The sequence below is a fragment of the Chelonia mydas genome, chromosome 3 (assembly GCF_015237465.2).
Source record: "Chelonia mydas isolate rCheMyd1 chromosome 3, rCheMyd1.pri.v2, whole genome shotgun sequence".
In the NCBI taxonomy this organism is placed as follows: domain Eukaryota; kingdom Metazoa; phylum Chordata; order Testudines; family Cheloniidae; genus Chelonia; species Chelonia mydas.
Genome location: NC_057851.1, coordinates 154,955,436 through 154,980,247, shown reverse-complemented (window position 1 = coordinate 154,980,247; position 24,812 = coordinate 154,955,436). Strand labels below are relative to the sequence as shown.

Genomic DNA, 24,812 nt, shown 5'->3' with positions numbered 1-24,812 from the left:
CCAACAATGTAACATGCACAAAAACATCCCTGACCCTATGTGCTGTTGGTAGATCACTTAGCAAAGGACCTAGAATTTTAACACTGCTGCAGTCACAGTCCTGAATAGCCTAAGAAGTTTTTTTCTGTAACATGGACACAGTAATATTAACAAACAACAACTCTTTTTTACAGTAGGGAGCCATTTAGGGCCTGTAAACCCTGACAGGGTCCCTCTAATTCCTAAAACCTAACAACTAAAGTCTCTCTGCAATAGACCATAATTCATAACCTTCCATGTTACAGGATAGGACTCGTGATAGGTCTCGAGTCCCCAGCTGACCTTTCAGTATACAGAAGCTGCAGTGATCTGCAAGGAGAGGATGCAAATAAGCCTCATTCCTACTGTGGCACTTTATTCTTGAGTCTGGAGGGCTCTCTACAAGAGAAAGGATTTACATTCAGGCGGCATTCAACACCCACGGATCCTGGCATATTTAGCAAGAGGTACAGTGATTCAGCAGCAAAGAGGCAGCCCCCTCCAATGCACAGAGGATGGCTTAAAAATAATATAACTGCCTTGACTGTGTCTCCTAATGCTGATCAGCTCAAAGCTGCTACTTATGATGTTTGAAAACTGCCTGTGCAAGTGAAACTGTACATGTAAAAGATTACTTGGCACTCACTAGATATTAATACAAGACTGGAAGAAATTATTAAATTACCCCAAAGACAGAACACCATAGGGCAGATGGTTACTAAACAAAACAATACTCTTTACAGCACTTTGAAGGGGAATGGCAGAGGGAAAAAATTTAAGACAATAAGGGTGGTGCAAGAGGCTCTACTGCGCCACGCCGCCCTGCGGTACTACATAATGGATGCAAGGGTGCTCAAACATATTATCTGCAATCAATATGTTGACCCTGGAATAAAACAGACATCCATAATCAATGCTGAAGGAATGCAGGATTGTGCCTGGTATACTGGAGAAACGGTTCAAGAATAGTTCATCCTTCTGGGGAGCTTACCCTTGTGCGACTGTCAGTATGAGTTATCAGCCACTGTAAGTGCTAGCTGAGAAAGTTAAAACTGCCTGGAGCAAGCTTCAAGCTTCTTTGAAAAATGTCTGTCTTACTTTCTGTAAACTTGTGATTCCCTGTTTACACAGGGCACATTCCCCCCTTATTCCTCCTTCTCTGCCCCTTCCTCCCTTTTTGACTCACATTAACCTTCCACATGCAGCAGGATGAAACCCCATTATAGAGAACTAAGTATTGCTCAACGAGATTCTTGATCCATAGGGTTTCCTTATAAATTAAATTCAAATTAGACTTACACAAGGCTAAGTCTTTCCAGTAAAGGGGCTGTGCATACACGCTCTCAGAAAAACTAAAAAAAAAAAAATATCTCCTTTCCTTCACCTTCATGCACATGATGTAATCTTCTCATCAAATATGCTGCATGAGCTACTATCTCTGAAGCAGAAAGACACAACACACTTGCATTCTGAATGAAGCTATTTTGCTTTGGTTATACTGTTATCAAGTATCTGAAGAGCATTTAGCAGCAACTTAGGCTATATCTACACTTAAACCACTACAGCGGCACACTACATTCACTACAGCAACAGGAGAGGGTTCTCCTATCACTGTAGTTAACCCACCTCCCTGAGAGGCGGTAGCTAGGTCAACAGAAGTCTTCTTCCATCGACCTAACACTATCTACACCAGGGGTTAGGCTGGCTTACATTGCGCAGGGGTGTGGAATTTAAAACAACAAAAAACCCACCCTGAGTGATGTAGTGGGATTGGTCTACCTGTTTGGTGTAGACCCTTGCTTTAGCTGCTTTCCCCTACACTTTCAGAGTTGATTATGGTTTTAGGTCTACTCAACAGGTAAAGGCCGTGTTAGTCTGTATTTGCAAAAAGAAAAGGAGTACTTGTGGCACCTTAGAGACTAACCAATTTATCTGAGCATAAGCTTTCGTGAGCTACAGCTCACTTCATCGGATGCAGGTAAAGCTTGTTGTAAAATTAGTTGTAAAGTCACACTGAGGTTAGAGAGATAAATCTCTACATGCTGCTTTGAGCACCTAAGACGTTTCATTTTTCTAATGAGATGTGAACTGTCAAAACTATTTGCCATATATATCTTCAGTGGTAAATTTGGCAGCCTTCTGAACTGCCCTGGCCAAATGCAAGGTCCTTCAGAATGAAAGCAGGAAAGCTTCAGCCTAGGTCATGGTGAACACCGAGGGAAAAATTGAACTTAGGCACTTTTACAAATTTAACCCGAAGTGACTCAGGAGCCGAAGATTTATTTTCAAAAGTCACATAGGCATTTAGGCTCCTAAGTCTCACTGAAAGTCAACATGACTTAGGTACTAAAGCCCAGATCCACATAGGAACTTAGGTGTTGCAATGCCAACAACTATTGCAGTATGTGGATTGGGCCTCACCGAAAAGATAAGTGGGAAAATGCTGTTCTTCACCTGGTTTGAGGATCCCACTGGGTCTCAGACATCCAGAACCTAGAGCAAGGCAGCATTTTGCATGCCCAGAGACAGAAATTTAGGAGGTGTCTAGGGAACTTTTACAGCAAAAATTGAGGCACTGGCTGAGATCAGGCAGCAGCTCAGCAGGGTTTTGTGGTCACAGTGGCATTTATTTAGGCAGCTAACTCCCTTTGTGGATCTGGTCCCAAGTGCACAGGTCAATGCTGAATAAAGTCACTTAGGGTATGTCTACACTGCAAAAAACAAAAACAAAAAAAAAAAAAGAAAGAAACCATGGCAGCAAGTCTCAGAGACTGGGCCTACAGACTCAGGCTCATATTACAGCACCAAAAATAGCTATGTAGACTTTCTGGGCAGGCTCTGAAGCCTGAAAGGTCTACAGGGCTATTTTTAGTGCAAGCCTGAGTCTGTAGGCCCAGGCGCCAAGGCTTGCTGCAATGGGGTTTTTGTTTTGGCAGTGTGGACATACCCACATGTACTTTTAAAATGTTAAACCTTTGATTTTTTTTCCAAGTCCAATATTTTCTCCACTGACTTTTGTTGATTTTTGCCATCATAGTGTAACAGCAACAGACCCCGGTTGCTGGCGGGATCGAACCTGGGGCCTCTGATACTCAGTGTATGAGTCCCTATTGCATGAGCTAAAAGCCACATGTCTCTTAGCCAAGGCTGCAGCAGACTCATCAATCTCTAATTGGGCTAGATGCCACTAGAGGGGGACAGAGCACCATGCCAAGCTGGCATGGGTTACAATAGCTCCTCTTTAAAATGGGAATGAGAACTGCTTAAGACAGCTGCAGCAGCACGGGACTACTGGAACCTTTCCTCTGGCCTCTACATTGGCTTCCTATAGACTTCAAGATCTCAGTCCTTATCTTTAAAGCGCTCCATAGCCTGTGGCCGTGATATCTAGAACACCGACTGAAGCTTCAGGACAAAGACTATGGTTGACAACTTCGCTCCTCTGGCACAATGGAACTCTCAACAATAAGAGTAAAGCTCATTTGTGCGGGACACAGAACTTCGAAGGTGGACCAAGACTGTGGAATGAATTCCCAAAGGAACACAAACTTGCCGACTTTCATTCCAAGCGTGAGGCACATTTCTTAGACCTTGCCTTCTCTAATGAACACATGTAGCAACAGATATATTTATTAAACACTACCAAAACAAGACACTCCACACTCTCTGGGGAGAAGAGAAGAGAACAAACATGTGACAGATGTGTAGTCACACTGCTTAATGCACTACTGGAAGGAGTTCAGATACTATGGTGATGAGTGTGGTAGAAGAGCAGCAGCTGCAGCAGATTTACATGGATACAATGTAGTGACGGTGGCACACAGAATGGATTTCCATCTTGAACGGTTCCTTCCATCTTTTCTTCCTTTGGCAATAGTCAGTATGGGACGGTTTAGACTTCTTAAATCCCTCAGAACTGCATCGTCCAACTTCACTCATGGTTGGCCCCATGCTCTACTTCCCTCAATCTCAGCTCTATAAATCTGCTGTAAAAGCATACCTTCTTCTGCACATTGGACATGACCCCCCCCAATGCAGTCATCTTGATGTCAACTGATGCAAGATTGCAACTCACTGGGATCGTTTCAGTATCTCCCGATTTGAGACAAAATCAGTTGGTCAGTAGTCTCTCCAAGACAGACAGTATTATCCACATACTTGAGATCTTTAAATTTCACACCCCATACTTTGGCCTCAATCAGCTTTGTCATCAGACAGTCTATTTAAAAAACATAGGTGACAACACATCCCTGGTGTACTCCTGATCCTACTGAAAACCAGTCGATAATACAACCGCTGACCCCACGCAGCTAAAAGTACCATGGTACAGTTCCTCCCCTCAGCATACTAACTCCTCAGACACCCCACATTGGCCTAGCAGTATCCACGGTGCTGATAAATGCACAGAGCCACAAATCGGCAGTGAAGTCTATAAATGCAACGTTAACTTCCTTTTGTTGCTCTAAATGTTGTTCAATAACATTCCACAGAGCATATATAGCAGGGATTGTAGATCAGTCTGTAAGGAAACCACATTAGTTGTCTCTCACTTTTGGGTTAAGATAATATTTCACAAAAAGAAAAGGAGGACTTGTGGCACCTTAGAGGCTAACGAATTTGAGCATAAGCTTTCGTGAGCTACAGCTCACTTCATCAGATGCATGCAGTGGAAAATACAGTAGGGGGATTTTATATACACAGAGAACATGAAACAATGGGTGTTACCACTCTCGTTACAATGTGTATGATCAGGTAAGGTGGGCTATTACCAGCAGGAGAGAAAAAAAAACTGATAATCACTACAAAAAGTTTTTTTTTCCCCTCTCCTGCTGGTAATAGCTCACCTTACCTGATCACTCTCGTTACAGTGTGTACGGTAACACCCATTGTTTCATGTTCTCTGTGTACATAAAATCCCTCTACTGTATTTTCCACTGCATGCATCTGATGAAGTGAGCTGTAGCTCACGAAAGCTTATGCTCAAATATATTGGTTAATCTCTAAGGTGCCACAAGTACTCCTGTTCTTTTTGCGGATACAGACTAACACGGCTGCTACTCTGAAACCCGACAATATTTCAGTCGATTCAGTAGTATGGTATTTACAGTAATACCTGAGGCTGATAGCAGGGTTTATTCCCCTGTAACTTGCGCAAGCTAATTACTCTCCTTTTTGAAACAAGGGATGATGCAGCCCCTTTTCCAACCTTCTAGAATGTGACCAGTTTCCTCAAACTTTTAAGACAACTGTATGAAACCAGTTAACTAAATCTGGGCACTCACTCTTTAGCATTCTGATGAAATATGGTCATGACAAGGTACTTTATCATCATTTCTTCTAATGTCACTGGCATGTTTTCTGCTGGGTTCACTTTTGGATTAAGTTGTAATTTTCATCTTGGTGAGGGATCAGTTCATTAATAAAAAAAATGCTCAGGCCAAAGCTCAAGTTGTGCATCGATATCCTGGTGGTATTCTCCATTTTTATCCTTAACTGGAGGAAGCCACAAAAATGGACATCTCAAACACACATTTGTGATCATGTCTTTCAGAGGCTTCCTCAATGCACTGTGCCATACTATTCCACCATTGATTATGATTGTTCCAACAGGCCGCCTTGAGTGTGAAATTCCCCAGGGTACTATCTGGACAGATGGACAACTGCGTCGCCTCAAATCACCAACCTGGGATGTCTTTTACACTGCTTCGCTGTGAAAGCAACCACTCCTGGTCCTGTTCTCACACAGCCACTAACATGCAAAGTCACTCCCTCCTGAACTGAAAGAGTGTTATACCTAACCACTCAAATTACATTACAGGACAACACTAGCAAATTCCCAGTCTCAGACTTGTCCCCAGAAATGCGCGTCTTGCACTGCCCAGCTCTTTCATTCTGTGCAGTACACGCTCCTAGAAAGTCTGTCATTTCATTAATAGAAAATGATATGCACAAAACTTCCAAATGGATGTTCCCAAACACTACAATCCAAGCACACTAGTTTACATAAAACAATAAAACAAGTTTATTAACTACAGAAAAAGTTTTTATGTGATTACAAGTAATGAGGCACAAAAGTCAGAATTGGTTTCAAAGAAAATAAAAGATAAAACACCACTAATATCTAACTTGGCAAACTTAAATGAATTAAAAGCAAAGGTTTTTCTCACCACATGGTTTTTGCTGTCTTTACTGGCTGAAAGCCTCCCAGCAGCACCTCTCCCCCCGTTCAGGGTTTTTTCAGGTATTGTTGCTGCCGAGAGCGGAGAAGAGTGGAGGAGAACAGTAATCTGTGTTGAGTGTCCTTTATTCTTATACCTTTCTCTTCTCTTTAAGGATTGACCCCAGCTGTGGTACAGGTGACAGCCAGTCTGTCACATGGGAAACCCCAACTGTTACATTGCCCAAAATGTAAATGTCTTGTTCACACTCTTCTTCCTGCCAAAGAATGACTATTTACCTAGGTGATAGTCTACTTGATTATGCTGACATCTGGCTGAGGTGCTGGCTAACCTTTTGTCCCCGAGGAACTGGTTTGGGCTGCTTTTCTAAACTTGGAGCATGTCTCAACAATGTCATACAGTATAATCTTATAACTTTATATACAATGTTGCTACACACATTTTACCAGGACAATAATGTTCAGTAGATTATGAGTTTTCAAATGATAGTTCACAAGGCGTACTTTGTACTTTATCATCGTTTTGTAAAAAGGGTGAACATAAGAGTACAGACACACTCAGTTAAGACATTTCTGTTACTCTATTGCCCACTTCCTTCTCTCTTCACTGACTTAGAAATTCCAATCCATTCTGAACCGCTCTTCTTCCTCTCCCCCCCCCCCATCATGCACAGTACAAAAACTTGAACAGAATAGACTAGAATAATAATGGCTGTTCAAACTTCACTGGGAGAAGTAATGAGAATGCTAGTATGAATATTAACTTAAATGTATGTTAAATATAATGCAACTTGCCAGGGCTATGAGTGCTTTAGCAGACTACTAAAGTGCTTTCAGAACCAGTATAATTTTCCAAACTCTGGTCTTGGATCAGTGACCACAAAGAGAAAAAATTGACCCCGATCTATTTATTTTAGCATCATTACACAAATTTTGACCCCTGAAATTATTATTATTTGGAATAAACTTTCAAAATGGGAACTGAGAAAAGAAATGATCCAACCTATTGCAATGTTTGCTATATTGCTACTGTAGGTAAATTCCTGCCTCTGCTACTCCTACTTTGTTTCCAGGTACTACAGCAGCTCAAGTTTCTAAGTCTTGATCCCTGAGAACCATAAAAAGTACCTTTTGCAAAAAAATACCAACAGATCACCTACCAACTTCACTGAGCCATTCTTTCAAGGACTGACACTGTAATAAGAAAAAATTGAACAGCTATTAGTACATCCTGCAAAAGTTTGATTAAAGAGGGAGCCCTGGAGTTAAAAACATCAGTGGTGGCTGATCATCTTTAGGAAAGAGCAGCTGGTGTGGCAAGACAAGTAAAGCCCTCGGACCAACTGTCTTCTCTTTAGAGCTAAAAATAATAGTGACTCATGTCAGCACCAAACTGCTGCTGTTTAGCTTTACAAATCCTGGGCAATCAGGCCTAGATATGCAGACTCATTCCCTTACAAATATACAGTATTATAGTGAGAACATGAACATTTTTAAAAGAGGCATCTATTGACCCTTAGATTCAAATATCAGCATCCAGGTATAGCATCTTGCCCACCAGATAAATCTGGTGTAAATGTCAACTTGAGTCAGGTAAGACAAACAAGCCCAGACCTACTCACCACCTGGGAAGCAAAGCTACACCCGAACCTTTGAAAGTTTTTATCACTAAGATAAATGTCCCATTTCACCTCCTGTGACAGAATGTCTGTCAGTCATTTATATTTCATGGCAAAGGAAACATTTGAAAAAGGTTTTAAAAAGAGGCCTGGATAATCTGGAGATAGCCAGACTAAATGATCTGAGAAATGCTATACTTGAGTTTGGTAGTTGAGCAGGCTGCATTAATACTAAGCATTGTTAAAAGGACCTTACCCCATCCTCAGATAATCTTCTGGGGAAGGTACCAACCCTAACTGTGTGTTTTATATTCAAATAACAGTTTTGGAAAATAACCTTGTGACCCCCCTGCAACTCCCTTTTGGGTCAGAACCCCCAATTTGAGAAACGCTGGTCTCCCCCATGAAATCTATGCAGTATAGGGTAAAAGCACACAAAAAGCCAGATTTCACAGTTCGTATGACCGGGGTCCCGGGGAGCCAACTGAGGTCACTCAATTAGGGTAAACTGCAAAGAATGGGGCAGACAATCCGCAAAGCTGGTGGATATTCCAATACTTAGATTTACCACGCCAGCACAAAACAGCTTCTATAATACCTCACTAGTTACCCAGAAGCCAACAACACAGTTCTTTAAAGTAACCCAACCTTAGGCCTCCACCCAGATACCCAAGTCAAATATGATGAGGATTACTGAAAATCCTATTCATCATATACAAGAGTTCTATCAGTCCCAGAGGATCAGACACATTATCTCCCAGAATTAATGAATATTTCAGATTTTACCCAAATACACACTTACAGCCAATTCTTATTAACTAAACTAAAAATTATTAAAAAAAAAGGAAAGAGTGTATTGGTTAAAAGATCAGTATACATACAGACACGAGTACAGTTCTTGAGATTTAGATTCATAGTATAGATGGTAAGCTTTGTAGTTGCAAAGAGTTCTTTCATAATTAGTCCATGGGTTATTGTCCAATGATCATATTCAGGATGTTCCAGCTTTGGACTGGAGATCTCAATCTTAGACTTAAGCTTCCCCTGCATGAAGCAGATCTGAGATAAAAAGGATCAGGACCCCAGACATTCTTCCTTAACAGCTCAGAGTCCTTAGGCGAGCAATAGGCAATTATGAATACTTTGAAACAGACCTATTTCCTAAGCATCACCAGTAATTAGCGACACAAATTAACATAAGGCAATTTATCCATTAGGCAGTCTATCACAAACTTTAAAGAGACATATAGACAATGACATTATTTCACAAAAGATTCATCTAAATGTCAATATTACCAAATATGTTTTGATCTTTGAATCAACAGCTATAGTGACAGACAGGAACTGTTTACATGGCTAACATTTAACAAAATATGAGTACACATAGAAATTAGAGGTGATACTAATTGTAACAATATAGGTTTGCATTTCAAAGTTCTAGCCTATCTACCAAGGAATGGTCCTAATTACCATTTCTATACTTTTCTATCAGGCCTCTAAAGGTTGAATCTGGGTCATTTATCCTGCTTAACCCTTTCTGGCGATGCATCACACTTTGTATAAGAATCGTTGCAATTATACAACAGTGGTAGCAACAATGATTTGCATGGTCATATTTTAATTAGATAATGTCATAGTCCATGATGCGTTTTTCCACGACCATGAATTTGGTAGGGTCCTACCTATACCTAAGGCTATGGCTACACTACAGCTTAAGTGTGAATTAGCCTCCCCCCAGCAACATAATTTATGCCAATTTAAGCACTGGTGTGGACAGCGCTATGTCGGTGGGAGAGCTTTTCCTGCCAACATACCTACTGTCACTCACGGGGACTGGATTAATTAAGCTGACAGGAGAGCTCTCTCCCATCAGCTTAGAACAGCTACATTAGAGAGCTTACAGCTAAATGAAGAGGAGCCGGCTTCTATGGGATTTTGCAAAGTACTGAAATGAGGTATTTTATGCAGTTTCTTTTATTTTCATCTATTTTAAATGACATTTTAATCTGATTTTCTATTTTTAATAAATCTTGTTTCCAATAAAACTTCTACTATGTGAGTGTTTCATACAAGCTGCCTCTAAAAGGCAGAAAAGGTCTTCAGTCTCTAAGGGAAGTAAAGAAGGCAAAAAGGAGTTTCTGGAACCTAATCCCCCAATAAGGTGTGCTGCAAAGGAGTAGGGTAGGGTGTCCAAGGGGAGAAGTGTAAGAACCCAAGGATGATTTCACTTACATTTAAAAATAACTGGCTAGGCTTGGGGCCAACCTTCCCAGTGAAGTTCCTCTCTCATCTTTCAGCCCTTTCACAGTACCAGGCAGGTTTATTCAAGGAAGACAGAACAGACTGGAATATTTCATTCTGCTACACAGGAGCAGTTCTTCAAGTTGCAAAAACAATGCTACAAAAGTCAGGGATTTACCAGATTGAGATAGGGAAGTGGAGTCAAAATAATATGCTCAGAAAGACAGCTTTAACATCACCTCATGAAGTGGGGAAGCAAGTAAATCTCTGTCTACTCTGATCAGACTGCTGAGGAATGGTATCCCTGAATCACAATCTCATTGTTTGGCTTATTATATAAATACTTCACATAGCGCCAACTCTTGTGCAATTTGGATAAGGTTTGACACTTAGAAAGCACTCAAAGACTTCAATCTGGTAGTCTTTGCAGACAGCACATAAGATCCAAATTTGCCCTTGCAGCCCTCAGCTATGATAGTAGTTCTCGTAATCCTAGGCTTCTCAACCAGAGGGAAGGTCACTGTGATGCAAGCCATTGAGAGTGAGGAAAGAACACTTGCAGGGGAATGGAAAGATGATCAGTAGGAAAATCCCCAAACCCTATTCCAAAAATTAATTTAAAAAAAAAAGTGACAAAAACCGACACACAGTTTTCAGTTTAACATATACAACATGGGGCCATTTACTGAAGGGCTTACTAAATCTATGAAGTTGTGGTTCAGCTGCCTGAAATGCTTTAGTTTTGCATTTCAAAAGAAATATTGTGACCACATGATCACCAGAATAAAAAGCTACAAAAAATACCACTACATATCGAACAAAAGCTTTTTATAATATGCCTTGTTTGCTACAGTGGCAAGGTTATTTTTTCTCCCCATCCAATCAACTTCAGAAATTAAGTTGAGAATAACGAACCTATACAATTACTACAAACATCAGATGGTAGACTGCTTGGTGACATCTAGCACCTACTGCTTTAAAGTTTCCTTGGCATAATAAGATCATGCTTTAGACCATATTTAGAACAATGTCGTATAAAAATGAAGACATTTTTAAAGCACATTTCTAAGAGAATATGATTCTCAGATCTGAGATGCTAATGTACCATGGGAAAAAAAATAGTTAATATAAACCAGGGCTAATTTATAATATTATATAGTGAACAGCGTGCTCTTGACTTAATTTTTTACACTGTATTAATACTGAACAGTGATTTTACTATCTTTTATAAACCATATATGTTTTAAATAACTTTTTACCTTCATTTATTGATTGATACCCTTACCCACCAAGGCTGACTGATGATATTTTTGAACACCATGGATTTACTTGTTCTATCCAGAGGATTTTCCAGAGAATCCATTAGGGGAATTGAGTAAAACTTTCACACACAGAGAACCTGGATTTGGAAACTGCATGGATCAATAGCATCCAAAACAGATTACACATCAAATCAAGTCTCCGTAAATAGGTATTTTTCAGCCTATTTGTGACATCCCTCTCTCTCCCCCAATGAGCCCAATTTATCTGATCTATTTCTCTTTCATTTGGAATCTATTTGAGGAAATAAAGTGCTGTGTATTACATAAAAATTAAATGGATATGCCAACCCCAGTGCTCCTCTCCATCACCCACACAGACGGCATTCCAATAGAAACGTTGAACGCAATGCCCATCCCTCACCGCTCTGCTGCTCTCCTCTTTTTCTTCCTCCCTAGCCTTACTAAAGCAGCTTAATTTACTTGAAGATAACCTTGAAATGACTGCTAATGAGAGCAGCAAATTTTTTTCCAACTCCCACATTGTTTATTATTTTACTTTCATGGAAAGTGTGCATGCATGCGTGTGCGCATAAGATTAAGACGAACGTGCATGCACGTGTACATAAAAGTAATTTGCGTACGTAATTATTAGTCTGTCTCTTTCTCCACATCCGTCTCCTCATCTGTGTGCCCATTTATTTAGTTTCTTCCTCCTAAATCCTTCACAGTTAGTACAAAGCAGCATGTCCGGTGATAAAGAGCCCAGCTCCTCTGAGGTTCTGAGTGTCACAGACTGGGGGGGTACGTCTGTGTGTCAAACCATAAACTTTCCATTTTGTTTTGTGAATGCCATTGTCGACTGTAACCTTCATTGTGACAGTCACTTTTGATTGTACTACCGTGACCAGACAGCAAATGTAAAAAATTGGGATGGGGTGGGGGGTAATAAGCGCCTATATAAGAAAAAGACCCAAAAATCAGGACATCTGGTCACCCTAAATTGTACTCACCATGCTGGAATAAGATATCCAGTTTATATTCAAAAATCAGCATGGTCCTGACACAGCCAGTCTCTTCTGAACAGTGCTCATGCAGGGGTGTGGGACACTTTGGAGAGAACTAACAGTGAGAAAGCCATCAAGGATCATTAATGGTGACTGACTCTTCTCTTCTGGAACCATGGATTTTCTACTGGTAGGGCCACTGATTTTTGAATGACTCCTTGCCATGAAGTGCTGTACTCTGGAATTTCCCCAGCTGAAGCACATGGGAAAAAGGGGGACAGACTGTTTTAAAAGGTGAGTGTTTCTCTGAGCAGGGAGCCAGATCACCGATACATGCAAGGAGGCCAGGCTAAGGAGAGAGAAGGCCGGTGGAAGGGCCATCTAGCCTATGAACCCATACCAAACCCAGGACTCACAAGAGGGGCGAGATCACACTAAAGGGGCTGCATATTCAGGATTGTGTGGTTTTCCAAAGATTTGTAACTATCAAGTGTTTCAAGAATAAAAGTACCTGTGATTTTAAGCAATTCCCTTGCTAAGTCTGCGTTCCATGTGCCTACCATTGTTGTCCCTGAAGGAGTTAATCGAGAAGCTCAGAGTGCCCAGATCCAGAGTCAGGTGGACTCCGAGGGAGTATGCATAAGCTACCATAGGCTCAGGAGGGCTGGTTCCAAGGTTTAAGGTAGCCAGCACAGCAGAGCACCATATCTCAAGAAAGGGGTACAGATGTGAGGTCTACACCTGGGAGCGTGCCATAGAGTATGTCTACACTGCAATAAAACACCTGTGGCTAGCCCATGTCCGCTGACTGGCTCGCAAGGGCTCAGCCTGGGGCAAGGGGTATGATAAAATTGCAGTGTAGACATTTGGTGTCCTTCCAGAGGGGGAGTGGGCAAGTTTCTGACACTGAGCACCTTCTGAGCGGTACTGAGAGCCCTCAACATGAGGGATAGATGCTGAAAATTTTGCAAGATAAGGCCAATAGCCTGTGCATTCCTACATTTACTGTTTCCCCATAATGATAGTCATTATTTTGTTGTACTTCCCCTTGTGTTCTCAGGTCACCATCTTTAAGGTTAAAGCAACAATTAGTTCCAATTAAGCTATTTTAAAATGCACTCATAATTCCAATTTATGTGCAACCAAATTAACTACTATTTATTTTCCTTTTGGAGTGGGTCATTTGTATATTCTCTGAACTGTGTGGTATTCATACAATATCTTTAAAAATATTGTAGCAATTGTGTGAGAGATGTGATGCAGAGAAATATGCCTGTTTCACTCATAAATACCATGCTTCCTGAATACTAATTAGTATTACAAAAACATTGGTGTAGCACTGTAAGTTTACACAGAACTTTAAAAACCATACATAAAAAGGCACATTCCTTGCCAAGAAGTGCTTACAATCAGAGGGTCTGATGCTCAACTTATGTGAGTACCATTTTCTCAAGTGATTAGTTCCATTGACTTCACCACCATTACAAACCCACTATTCTTGATTAGACTGCAAGCTCCCAATACACCTCTACGTCCTCCACATTTTGTCCCCACCTAGAAATGCTCCAGACACCTTTCTAATACACTTCTAGCATAGCTCCAGACTATTGCATGACAAACATTCCTAGATAATAACCACCTCCATTTTAGACAGAGAAGGAGCTAAGGCACAAGGACATTAATTAGTAACTACCTCCAGAAATTCTGGTGTACAATGCTTGCCAAGGATGTCTATACATAAAAGTCAGTTCACCTGTGGTCCAGTCTATTATCTTCACCACAGGACCATCCGTTTTTTCCCCTGCAGCCTCATTCATTACATAGAAATGCCATCACGTGAAACTATTTACTACGCAAATTCATTAGTGTGGTTCACAGTGCCTTTCAGAGGTCAGTATGCAGAAGTAGCCTCTTTGTACAGACAGCATAGGAAAATTAGGCCAAATATGTATACTTAGTGAGAGGCACCAGCCTACAGGGATAAGAGTTGGCTCTGGTATACAAGGGACCTGGTTCTATTCCTGGCTCTGCCTTGCAGAATCTCTGCCAGCCCCCTGACCTAGCCAGGCCAATCTGTCTCTTTTGATCGCTGTTGGGGAGGATACATAATCTAGCTTTAAAACAAACTTAGCAGTGACCTCAAAAAAAAAACAACAGAAATTTCATCACCTTAATGACTCCTTCATGGGTTGGCAGCAAGGTTTGAATGCAGAACTTTTAGATCCATACCATAGACCTCTGCCACTTGAACGAACACTTTGCCAGCGAGTTACAAAACTATTTGTTAGACAGCAGTAAAATATTAGGAATCAGGATTCTTTCTGTTCCTGATCTTGGGAATGAAATGTAATCTAGTGGTTAGAGCAGGCAGTATAGTCAAGGACACATACTTAGCACATTCATTCTGAAAGGCAATATAGCTAAACGAATGAAACTTGTTTGCCACATTAGAGACCTGGGTCCTATTCCCAGTTCTCTCTTTCATTACAGTATCTGTAAAATTCAGGAAAAGATACCCCTATTTAGAAGGCAGGAAGGTATGTGTCTTTATACAAAGAGTTGTCAAGTATATACAATCGCTAGTGTCAATCAGTGAAAGAGATGAGATTAGAACCCATGGTCGACGCACTCTCCCCCACACACACAGTATACTGGAGAGCCTTGGTGTTGAGTTTGCACAATCTCCTCAACACTGCATTTTAACCACTCTAATTCCAAAAACAAGGTCTGAAAAACCTTTTTAGATTTCATAGATCTTCTTTTCAGTTCTTTGTCTGAGATCTCAGCAAAGGGAATCCAGCTTCATGTGTCTCCTGCATCTGGCTTTTCCCCCTGCATATGTGTGCAAAACAACATTAGAAGAATTTAGCATCTTTGTAAACAACTCATTGTTGGGATGCAGTACTTCAGGATCCCCTTGATCATAATAATGTAAGAATGGCCCTACTGGGTCAGACCAGAGGTCCATCTAGCTCAGTATCCTGTCTTCCAACATGGCCATTGCCAGAGGGAATGAACAGAACTGGTAATCATCAAGTGATCCATCCCCCGTCGCTCATTCCCAGTTTCTGGCAAACAGAGGCTAGGGACATCATTCCTGCCCATCCTGGCTAATAGCCATTGATGGAGCTATCCTCCATGAATTTATCTAGTTCTTTTTTGAATCCCGTTATGGTCTTGGCTTCACAACATCCTCTGGCAAGGAGTTTCACAGGTTGACTCTGCGTTGTGTGAAGAAATACTTCCTTTTGTTTGTTTTAAACCTGCTGCCTATTAATTTCATTTGGTGACCCCTAGTTCTTGTGTTATGAGAAGTAGTAAATACCACTTCCTTATCTACTTTATACCAGTCATGATTTTATAGACCTCAATCATATCTCCCCTTAGTGGTCTCTTTTCCAAGCTGAAAAGTCCCAGTCTTATTAATCTCTCCTCATACAGAAGCCGTTCCACATCCCTAACCATTTTTGTTGCCCTTTTCCGACCTTTTCCAATTCCAATATATCTTTTTTGAGATAGGACGACCACATCTGCACACACTATTCAAGATGTGGGCATACCATGGATTTATATAGAGGCAACATGATACTTTCTGTCCTATTATCTATCCCCTTCTTAATTATTCCGAGCATTCTGTTCGCTTTTTTGACTGCCGCTGCACATTGAGTAGATGTTTTCAGAGAACTATCCACAATGACTCCAAGATCTCTTTCTTGAGCGGTAACAGCTAATTTAGACTCCATCATTTTATATGTATTGTTGGGATTATGCTTTCCAATGTGCATTACTTTGCATTTATCAACATTAAATTTCATCTGCCATTTTGATGCCCAGTCACCCAGTTTTGAGAGATCCTTTTGTAGCTCTTCGCAGTCTGCCTGTATCTTAACTATCTTTAGTAATTTTGTATCATCTAACCTTCACTTCCCCCAGTCTACTGTAACTCCTGTCCTCTCTGCAAAGCTTCCAAGCTGATCTGACTCTTTTTTGTAGGCTTTTCCAAAAATGGAAAATTTGGCTATAAACAGAATCTCACATGCAACCTCAACTATGTTAAACCTACCACCTCTCCATAACACACAGCTCAATGGAGATGTCGGAGGCTGTGCTTCTGAACCTAGAGCACCTCCGCAGTGCATGGTGGGGCACCTCCTCTGTCCCAGAGGCCTTTACTTGGCTGCGAGTAATTACTGTAAAGTCTGTCTGCCACAAGGCTATGTCCTTCCAGCTACACATCCCAGGGAGGCAGTTCCCCCCTCTTCTTAAAGTCCTTCGGCAGTCCCAGTGATCGAGGCAAAATATAACAGTCTGGTAGTCCACAAACGGTCTGGGTTTGCCCTACTATGATTGCAAGGCAAACGGGCTATTAATCTCTTAGCAAGGGCTGGGTCTCTAACCCCTTATCAGTCTGTGAGGCGCAGGCTGAGTGTCCTAGGCTTTAAGGAAAGAGAAAACAAAATAAAGAAGGTCCCTTCATTTGTCCAGACGCTCCAGGCGGTAGAGGCCCTTCAGAAAGTTTCCAGGTTAGCAGTTCCGCTCTGTGGTTTCAGGGAGCTCTGCTTCCCTCAGAGTGCCTCCCCCCACTGTGTTTGGATCATGCTTTTTAAGTAGCCACCCTGCTCCACAGCTGACTGTGCCCAGAGGAGCTCATTAACCCCTTCCTGGCTGGGATAGGACGTTTCCTACAGCAGGAGAATATGCAGAATGTGACAGCAGCATGGCCATCTGGTGTAAACAAGTGAAACAGGGAGGAACTAAATTGAACTGTTTCATCAGTTTCTTTCCCTTCATGCAAGGAACACACATCAGCATTATTTGCAGGAAGAAAACAGTTGTAGAAAGAGAAGAAGTTTTTGAGTGCAGCCATTGAATTTCCACTGATCCCAAAACAAATGAGAAGGGTGGTACTGTTTTCTGACAATGGCTTGCAGAGAGCGGCTGTTCACATGGAACTGGCTCTCCTTATTTCCAGCTACTAAAGCACATTAAAATTACCTGCCAACACATTCAATACTTTGCTTATGTTATCTTTCCATGTAAGCAATTGTTGTAGTTGCTCCAGGACTGTTATATGACAGTGAAAAGTCCTGTGATCGTAACTTGGAGTGACATCTATGGGATATCCATGAGATATTCTCTCTCTCTCTCTCTCCTTAGAACTAGCTGATGGTCTGCGGGATGGGGTTCTTAAACTTTTTCATAGTAAGGAATATATTAATAGTGAGAGAGTGAGAGAGAGAGCGCGCGCGCGCGCATGCATGTGCACGAGCTGGTTTTCCAAGGGTAATACTTTTGTATTGTATATTATTCAAATAAAGATACTTCTGATATTGGAAAAATGCCATGTGCCACCTGAGATATACACACCCCCACATACCTACTCCTGTTCGGAAGTATTATGACAGATAAATCTCACCTGGAAAGATTAGATTAACAGTTTGCTTGTGTAGTTTCTTTAGGCAACACATAGGGCCTGAACTTGCTCCCGGTAAAGTGAATGGGATTTGTGTCATTGACTTCAGTGATGAGAGAATTGAGTTCAAAAAGATACATCAGAGATTTTTACCATACAAATGTGGCATCAAAAGAAAATTATAGATGTTGCCCACCCCCCAGGTCCTCCATTTTAAATTGCAATTGCAAGTCATTTTTTCCTTTGAATTGTCACGGAAAAAATACAGTCCAATGAACAGGGCACTGGGCCAGGAGATCTATTCCCACAGTTTCATAGATTCATAGATATTTAGGTCAGAAGGGACCATTATGATCATCTAGTCTGACCTCCTGCACAATGCAGGCCACAGAATTTCACCCACCACTATTACTAGTTCTATTACCAGTTCTGCCACTGACAATGTAATGTGACCTTAAGCAAAGTCACTTCACTTTTCTGTGCCCATTTTCCCAACTACAAAGAGAAGATAAGGATACTTAACTTCCTTTGTAAAATGTTTTGAGATCTAGGGACAAAAAGGGCTATACGAAAGAGCTATGAATTATTAAATTATTATTATTAACAGGCAACAATTTTTGCTAGAATATGTTTAATCTTTTCTTTTAATTTGATGCTTCTAGCAATGTGTCAGCAGTGATGTTGGCAGACTAACTCCACATATTATCTTTCTAAGGCCAGTAATTTTGACAATCGAGAGAACTGTTCAACCAAAAAATTCTCTTAATAAAGTCTTGAACTTCCTCACGGAGTGGACGCTTTGTATCATTCCTTAATAACAAGCAGAAATCCAACTCAATATGGACACTACATCATTAAGAAGATATGACTAAATAAAGGGAAAAAAGTGATTCCAGGGTCACTCTTCGTGAGTGTGAAAATATGTCTGACACGTTTTGTCAGCATGTGCTTGGTGTGCACAGATGGTATTAACAAACTGTTCTAATGTTTTCAATACATGAAAAAGAAATGCCCCAATTTAGACTAATCATATGAGTCAACTAGCTGTTTGGGGAAAAGGCATCAAGAGCCCCTTCTGCAAACACAGGGGGCCAAATTAGCACCAACATAAACAGTGGTGTAAGGTGGTTAGAAAACTAGTATAAATAAATGTTAAGTGTCAGTACCGCAATTTGCTCCAATCTGACATCTAGTTGTTCTGTGTAAGCTTGACTCTCCCAACAGAAGTTGGTCCAATAAATGCTACAAGGTGGGTACGGTAATGTTTCTAATTCCCTGGGACCAGCACGACTACAACAATACCGCATACATCCACTGGGTGTGTAAACCAAGTGTAATTAACATGTTGATGGATATATAACATGGCAAGGAAAGTAAGAAATAGGAAGATGTGAAATGAAGTAGGCAGGCTACTTTATCTTGCACCGTAATAAGCTGGGCACCGTAATTAGCTGGATTTCCTGCAACACATAAACCTTCAGCCTCCTCAGTGTGGAAGTTTCACATAAAATTAGTGTACCAAACAAGACATTTGTGCAAGTTACACCATTTTACCCTTTACACACATTTTCTGACCAATTTACATATTATGTGTAGCCTATGTTCACCACTGAATTTGGCTCAGAGTCTTTCATGGGTGTTGCATTCGCTTACATCAGATCTGAATTGGGGTCACATTCTGCCCTCTTCGGCCCTACCAAAAACCACCCCATACATTTTTTACATCAGTGGAGTTGTAAGGGTGCAACAGTCATGGTTTCTAGTAAGGTTTATTTTGTTACAAGGAACATATGAATATCAGAGAGGCAGAGGTGGTAGATACTTGAAAAAAATTCAAAGTGTGTGATCAAAGCTCTATACAGAGAAATATCCGTAAGAAAAGCCATAGAAATCAAAAGGGATGAAATCTTTCTACCTTCATTAGGGATCTTTACTTACTAACCCAGGGGCGGCCAACCTGAGCCAGAATTTACCAACGTACATTGCCAAAGAGCCCCGGCAATACGTCAGCAGCCCCCCATCTGCTCCCCAGTGCCTCCCACCTGCCCCCACCAATCAGCGCCTACTTCCCCTCCCCCGCTCACCGCAATCAGGAGGCTACGGGGGGGGGGAGCGGGGAGGAGCAAGGGCATGGCAGGCTCAGGGGAAGGGGCAGGGGCCTTGGTGGAAGGGTTGGAGTGCGGGCAGGGCTTGGGGCAAAGCAGGGGGTTGAGCAGTGAGCGCGCACGCGCACACACACACACACACACACACACACACACACACACTGGAAAGTTAGCATCTATTGCTCCAGCCCCGGAATCAGTGCCTAAGTAAGGAGCCGCATATTAACCTCTGAAGAGCCGCATGCGGCTCAGGAGCCCCAGGTTGGCCATCCCTGTTCTAACCTTTGAGGGAAACAAACAATGTTAAAGATTAATCTTTTACTTTATGTAATAATAAATACTTTTCATGTCACAGCATCTTCCATATGAGATTATCATGCCCATTTTACAAATGAGGAAACTGCAGAGAAAAATCAAATTATCTTTGCAAAATTCTACTCACCCACTCACATGGGATGAAGGATAATCATCATATTTTACAGTCTAGCCAAGCATTGTTCATTTTTTCATTACTACCAATCATCATGGCAAAGAAAGCAAATTTGGATCATTTTGTAAGGATGTGCTAAGTGATTTGCCAAAGGTTATAGTGCAAGTCAGGGGCAGAGCTGGGAACAGAACACAGATCTTAATTCTTATTCCCATGCCTTAGCAACAAGATCAAGCTCCTTCTCATGAAGCGCTAAGGGACTTTGCAAGAAGGAACTGCTACAGTATTAGCCTATCAAATAAGTCCACATCTCACAAGGATGTGGGTGGACACACCACTAAGCAAACTATCTGTTGTCTTACCAAGGTATGTAGAAGAATTTGTCATTTTAAATCAGAATTACTCAGTGGAACGAATTTAGAACATATCTCAGCAGATATATGAAAGGAAGCTATACTGCAGATACATTAAAAGATATGACAATGCCTAAACCAGCTCTTACAAAGTAACAAGCCAAGGCTGATACTGTAAAGCTAATTAATGATTTCATCAACCTCAGTTACATATTCCAGGTTGAAAAGAAGGTTGCTGTCTGTTTTGCTTGTCAACTGAAGCAGCCATACTGAAAGGGGAGAAGCAAAATATGCTGGCTACAGATATATTTATTGGGGTGTCAGTCAAATAGGAGTCTGTTCAGAAAAGACTCTTTATAAGATCTAAGAGTTTGCATGCATCAATTAAAAAGACAATCTCAAACAGTTTTGCGTCTCCAAAAACCACCAAAGACAGACAGTAGGTTGTCAAAACAAAAGCGATGCACATCCCTAATGCGAACACAAGTCATCTGCATGCAAAAGATCTGACTTAGCCAGATGGAACAGTTCTACTTTGCTTGGCAACCTGAGAAAGATTTCTTATGGAATCATCAAATCCAGAATCAGGCACAGTCCAGGCTGCAATACAATAAAAGAGAGCAATAAAAATTCAGCCTATATTTACAAGCAAAAACACTATTCTTCGTGGTTTCAACAGACTCCAAAGCATGTTTGGGTACCTCACAAAAAGCCAGAATGCAACACTCTTATTCACAACTAATAGTACCTTACATACATATCATAAGTACTCTCAATGGGAACTATTTGTACAGTATGGGATTACTCAGTGTGAGCAAAGGTATCATAATCTGGCTCAAAGAAAGTATCAACCACTAAAAAACAAACAAGCTGACATTGATTCAAAACACACCAGAAATACTCCATCAAATTGCAGTAGTGAGCTTCCTCAAAAGGCTATCCAAAGGGGGGGGGGGGGGGGGGGAGCGACATTCCAAAGGACTAGAAATACTTCAGAGCCAACCAAGAAAACAAAAAAGAGAAATTAGCTCAAGTGCCTCTCCTGTTACAACAGCAAAATCCAAAGCCCATGTCCAAACTCAGAAACTGACTAAAATAAATCTTCATATGGTGAATTCTTTGCCCACAGTTATTAGAAAATTCAGAATTCCTGGAAAAATTAAAAATACTTCAAGATCTGCAACATTTGGAAAAAATATATATGTAATATCCCCTCAAAATGATACATGTACAGCCATGAACTCTAAATTGTTTATGTGCAATGAATATCTTGCCTTTAGCACCAGCTATGCATTTAGTCTGTCTCAAGGTCTTAACACTGGTTATTTCTATTATTAAAAACACTTCTTCATTATAGACTAACAGTAAAAAGCGCAAGATGAGCAAAGATACCAGGTGACTAGAAGAAAGTCCCAAGCTTACATCAAGGGGGTTTAATTCATCTCTGATGTGAATGTAGTTACATACACCAGGGAGGAATTAGGCCTACTGAGCTTTGAAGAGTTTGTTCTTTTGATTTCATTTGTGGAGTGATTTTTCTCATGGATCATTCCAGGAACCACTTTTGAGAGGGTAAAAATACTACAGGCAGATTTATTCGCTGTAAAAATCACTGACAAGAAAAAAAAAGAAGGGTTATAAATAATATTGATTTGGGGTGAACTGGCAGAACCTTAAAATCAATATAGTTTATAGAACAGTCAGATATAAAATAGAAGGAGCTACACAAGTCATGACAAGATTATTACTTAGGGCCAAATTCTGCCCTCAGGTAAGAAAGGGAAGAATGTATTTTCATCCTATAAATGAAAACTGTTTTCTATGGCAAAATCTAACCCAAGGATCTCAAACTCAAATCACCGCGAGGGCCACATGAGGACTAGTACATTGGCCTGAGGGCCGCATCATTGCCTCCTCCCCTGTTTGGCGGCGGGAAGCGCTGGGAGGTAGGCGGAGGAGCGGGGACACAGTGCGCTCGGTGGGGCGGAGGGTGAGGGGAGCAATGGTGGGTCGAAGGAAATAACTCCACAGGCCAGCCGCATGTTTGAGACCCCTGGTCTAACCTATCATCATTTTCCCCCTTTTCAACATGTATGTTAGTTTTTATTTTTCTCTTATAGCACATTGATGTTGTTAAAGATGAACCACTACTGAAACAACATAATAAATACTTTCCACTTGCATAGCATCTTTAATTTAAGATCAAAGCTCTTTACAAACTATTAGTTATGTTTCAACACCCTCCCTGGTGATGATCCTATTTTACAGATTGGGAAAACTAAGATACAGAGAGATTAATGGCCAAATTTTCAACAGTATTCACTGATTTTGCATGCCTTAATATCTGGATATTCAACTTTAGAGTAATATTGAAGCCAGATTTTCAAAAGTGCTGAGCAAGCATAACTCCAACTAAAGTCCAGCCGGTGCTCAGCACTTCTCAAAATCACACCCAGTGTCTCAAGTTGAGCAGTCAAAAACTGAAGCATGCAAAACAAGTGGCCGAAGTGGCTCGCCCAAGACGGTAAAAGAGTGGGAAATAAAGATGATGAGTCCTGGCTCACAGTCCACTTCTTTAATTATAAAATCCCATTGTGTCACCACTTCCACGCTTCAGAAAAACAGGTATATGTATTCTACTACATGAAAGATTGGTTGATTTAGCAGACTGTGTATATACAGTACTTCTCAATACAATGCATTGGAAAATAATACTGCTTAGAAATACAATCTATATTTTTCACTGGTTCTTTTAATCAAAGTTATTTAATGCATTAACTTTCACTGGAATCTGGACAAGAATTTCTTTTTTGCCTCTAGCTGGCCTATAACAAAAGCTCTTCATATTAACAAACAATATATTGGATTTATATCATTCCTTTGAACCTTTCATCCTGAAGGATCCCGAAGTGCTTTACAAATGTAGTTTGACATAGAAACAATATCAGGTTTCACTACTGAAGTGAAATGCAGCAGCTGTTTATTAACATCCACCACCACACACCTTCCGTTAATCAACAGTTAATTAAGCAGTAGGATATGGGGTTTGGGATAGGAGGTGGATCCATGAGGCATTTTCTCTCTTAGGAGGTGGCCCACAAAATGAACGTTGGCCTGTCCAACTTAAACTGCAAGGGAAATATAGGTGGGCAGAACATAATTAAACTTTGATGTCCTGACCAACTCTTAAAGTGAACACTTTATTCTCGTGAAATATGCCACCGACGCACAGTGTTTAATGACCACACTAATTAATTTTTTTTTTTTAAGTCTCATCAGAAAGGCAGCACTTCCAAAAAACACAGGGTCTCTTATAGCACATGAGGTATGACTGCAAAGTGAATTTAGCTGGAATATTAGCAACTTCAAAGGATTTCTACTCTAAAATGACATTATATTCTTGAGAGGAGAAAAAGATAAGCCAGCTTACAAATGGACCACATAATTAATGAGAGAAAGTGTGTCAGTGTAGGAGATTCTTCAGTTTCTTCTCATGCCTGTTAACTCAGGCCAAAATGTTCAAACTTGGGTATCTAAATTTGGCTCTTAAATCCATCGTTAGGCACCTAAAATACATTTCTGAAAATAAGGCACCTTTTCTGAAGACAATGGGAGCAGCACATAAACACCAAAAGTAGAAGTGGGGTGAGTAACAGTGGATTTATGAGCTTAACTGCAAGCACCAAAGTTTGAACAGTTTGATGTAATTCAGAGGCATGAAAAGAACCCCACACTACTCTTACACTGCCTCTCAGTCTGCCATTAATTGTGTGATCCAATCGCAAATCAGCATATTTTCCCCCCTCAAGAATATAACACCATTTTAGGGTGGAAATCCTTTGAAGCTGCTAATGTTATTCCAACTAAGTTCACTTTGCAGCACAGCAGTTTAACTGAAGACTTTTCCTGCAATCCAGACCTAATTAGGGAATCAGTTTCAAGCAATTTGGTAATTAAACACATCTGCTTAAAATATCTCAAAAGCATCAATAAAATAAAAAAAGGTGTAAAACTTGTAATTAAAATCATAAAAAGGACAAACATGAACTGGTCCTTTTTCAAAGTGGATGCAATGGAACTGAATTTTAATGTCTCTTTCTTTAGCCCCACATTAGATGCTTTTTCCCCCAAAACACTGAACCTATGCTTCCCCAGATGCCTAGGTTAAGAATAGCAAGAGAGCTAACAG

At 40.8% G+C, this 24,812-nt stretch overlaps 1 protein-coding gene across 6 annotated transcripts in view; it reads right to left on the bottom strand.

The window, feature by feature from the left end:
* SUSD4 (sushi domain containing 4) overlaps positions 1-24,812 on the bottom strand; it is a 127,361-nt gene that overhangs the window by 100,198 nt on the left and 2,351 nt on the right. For 2 of the 6 annotated variants that reach the window (XM_043543600.1, XM_043543602.1), the window contains exon 3: positions 21,158-21,223. The exons of the other annotated variants lie outside the window; for them this stretch is intronic. In XM_043543600.1, the coding sequence (XP_043399535.1) occupies positions 21,158-21,223 (66 nt within the window). The remainder of the gene's footprint in view (positions 1-21,157; positions 21,224-24,812) is intronic. 6 annotated transcript variants of the gene reach the window in all.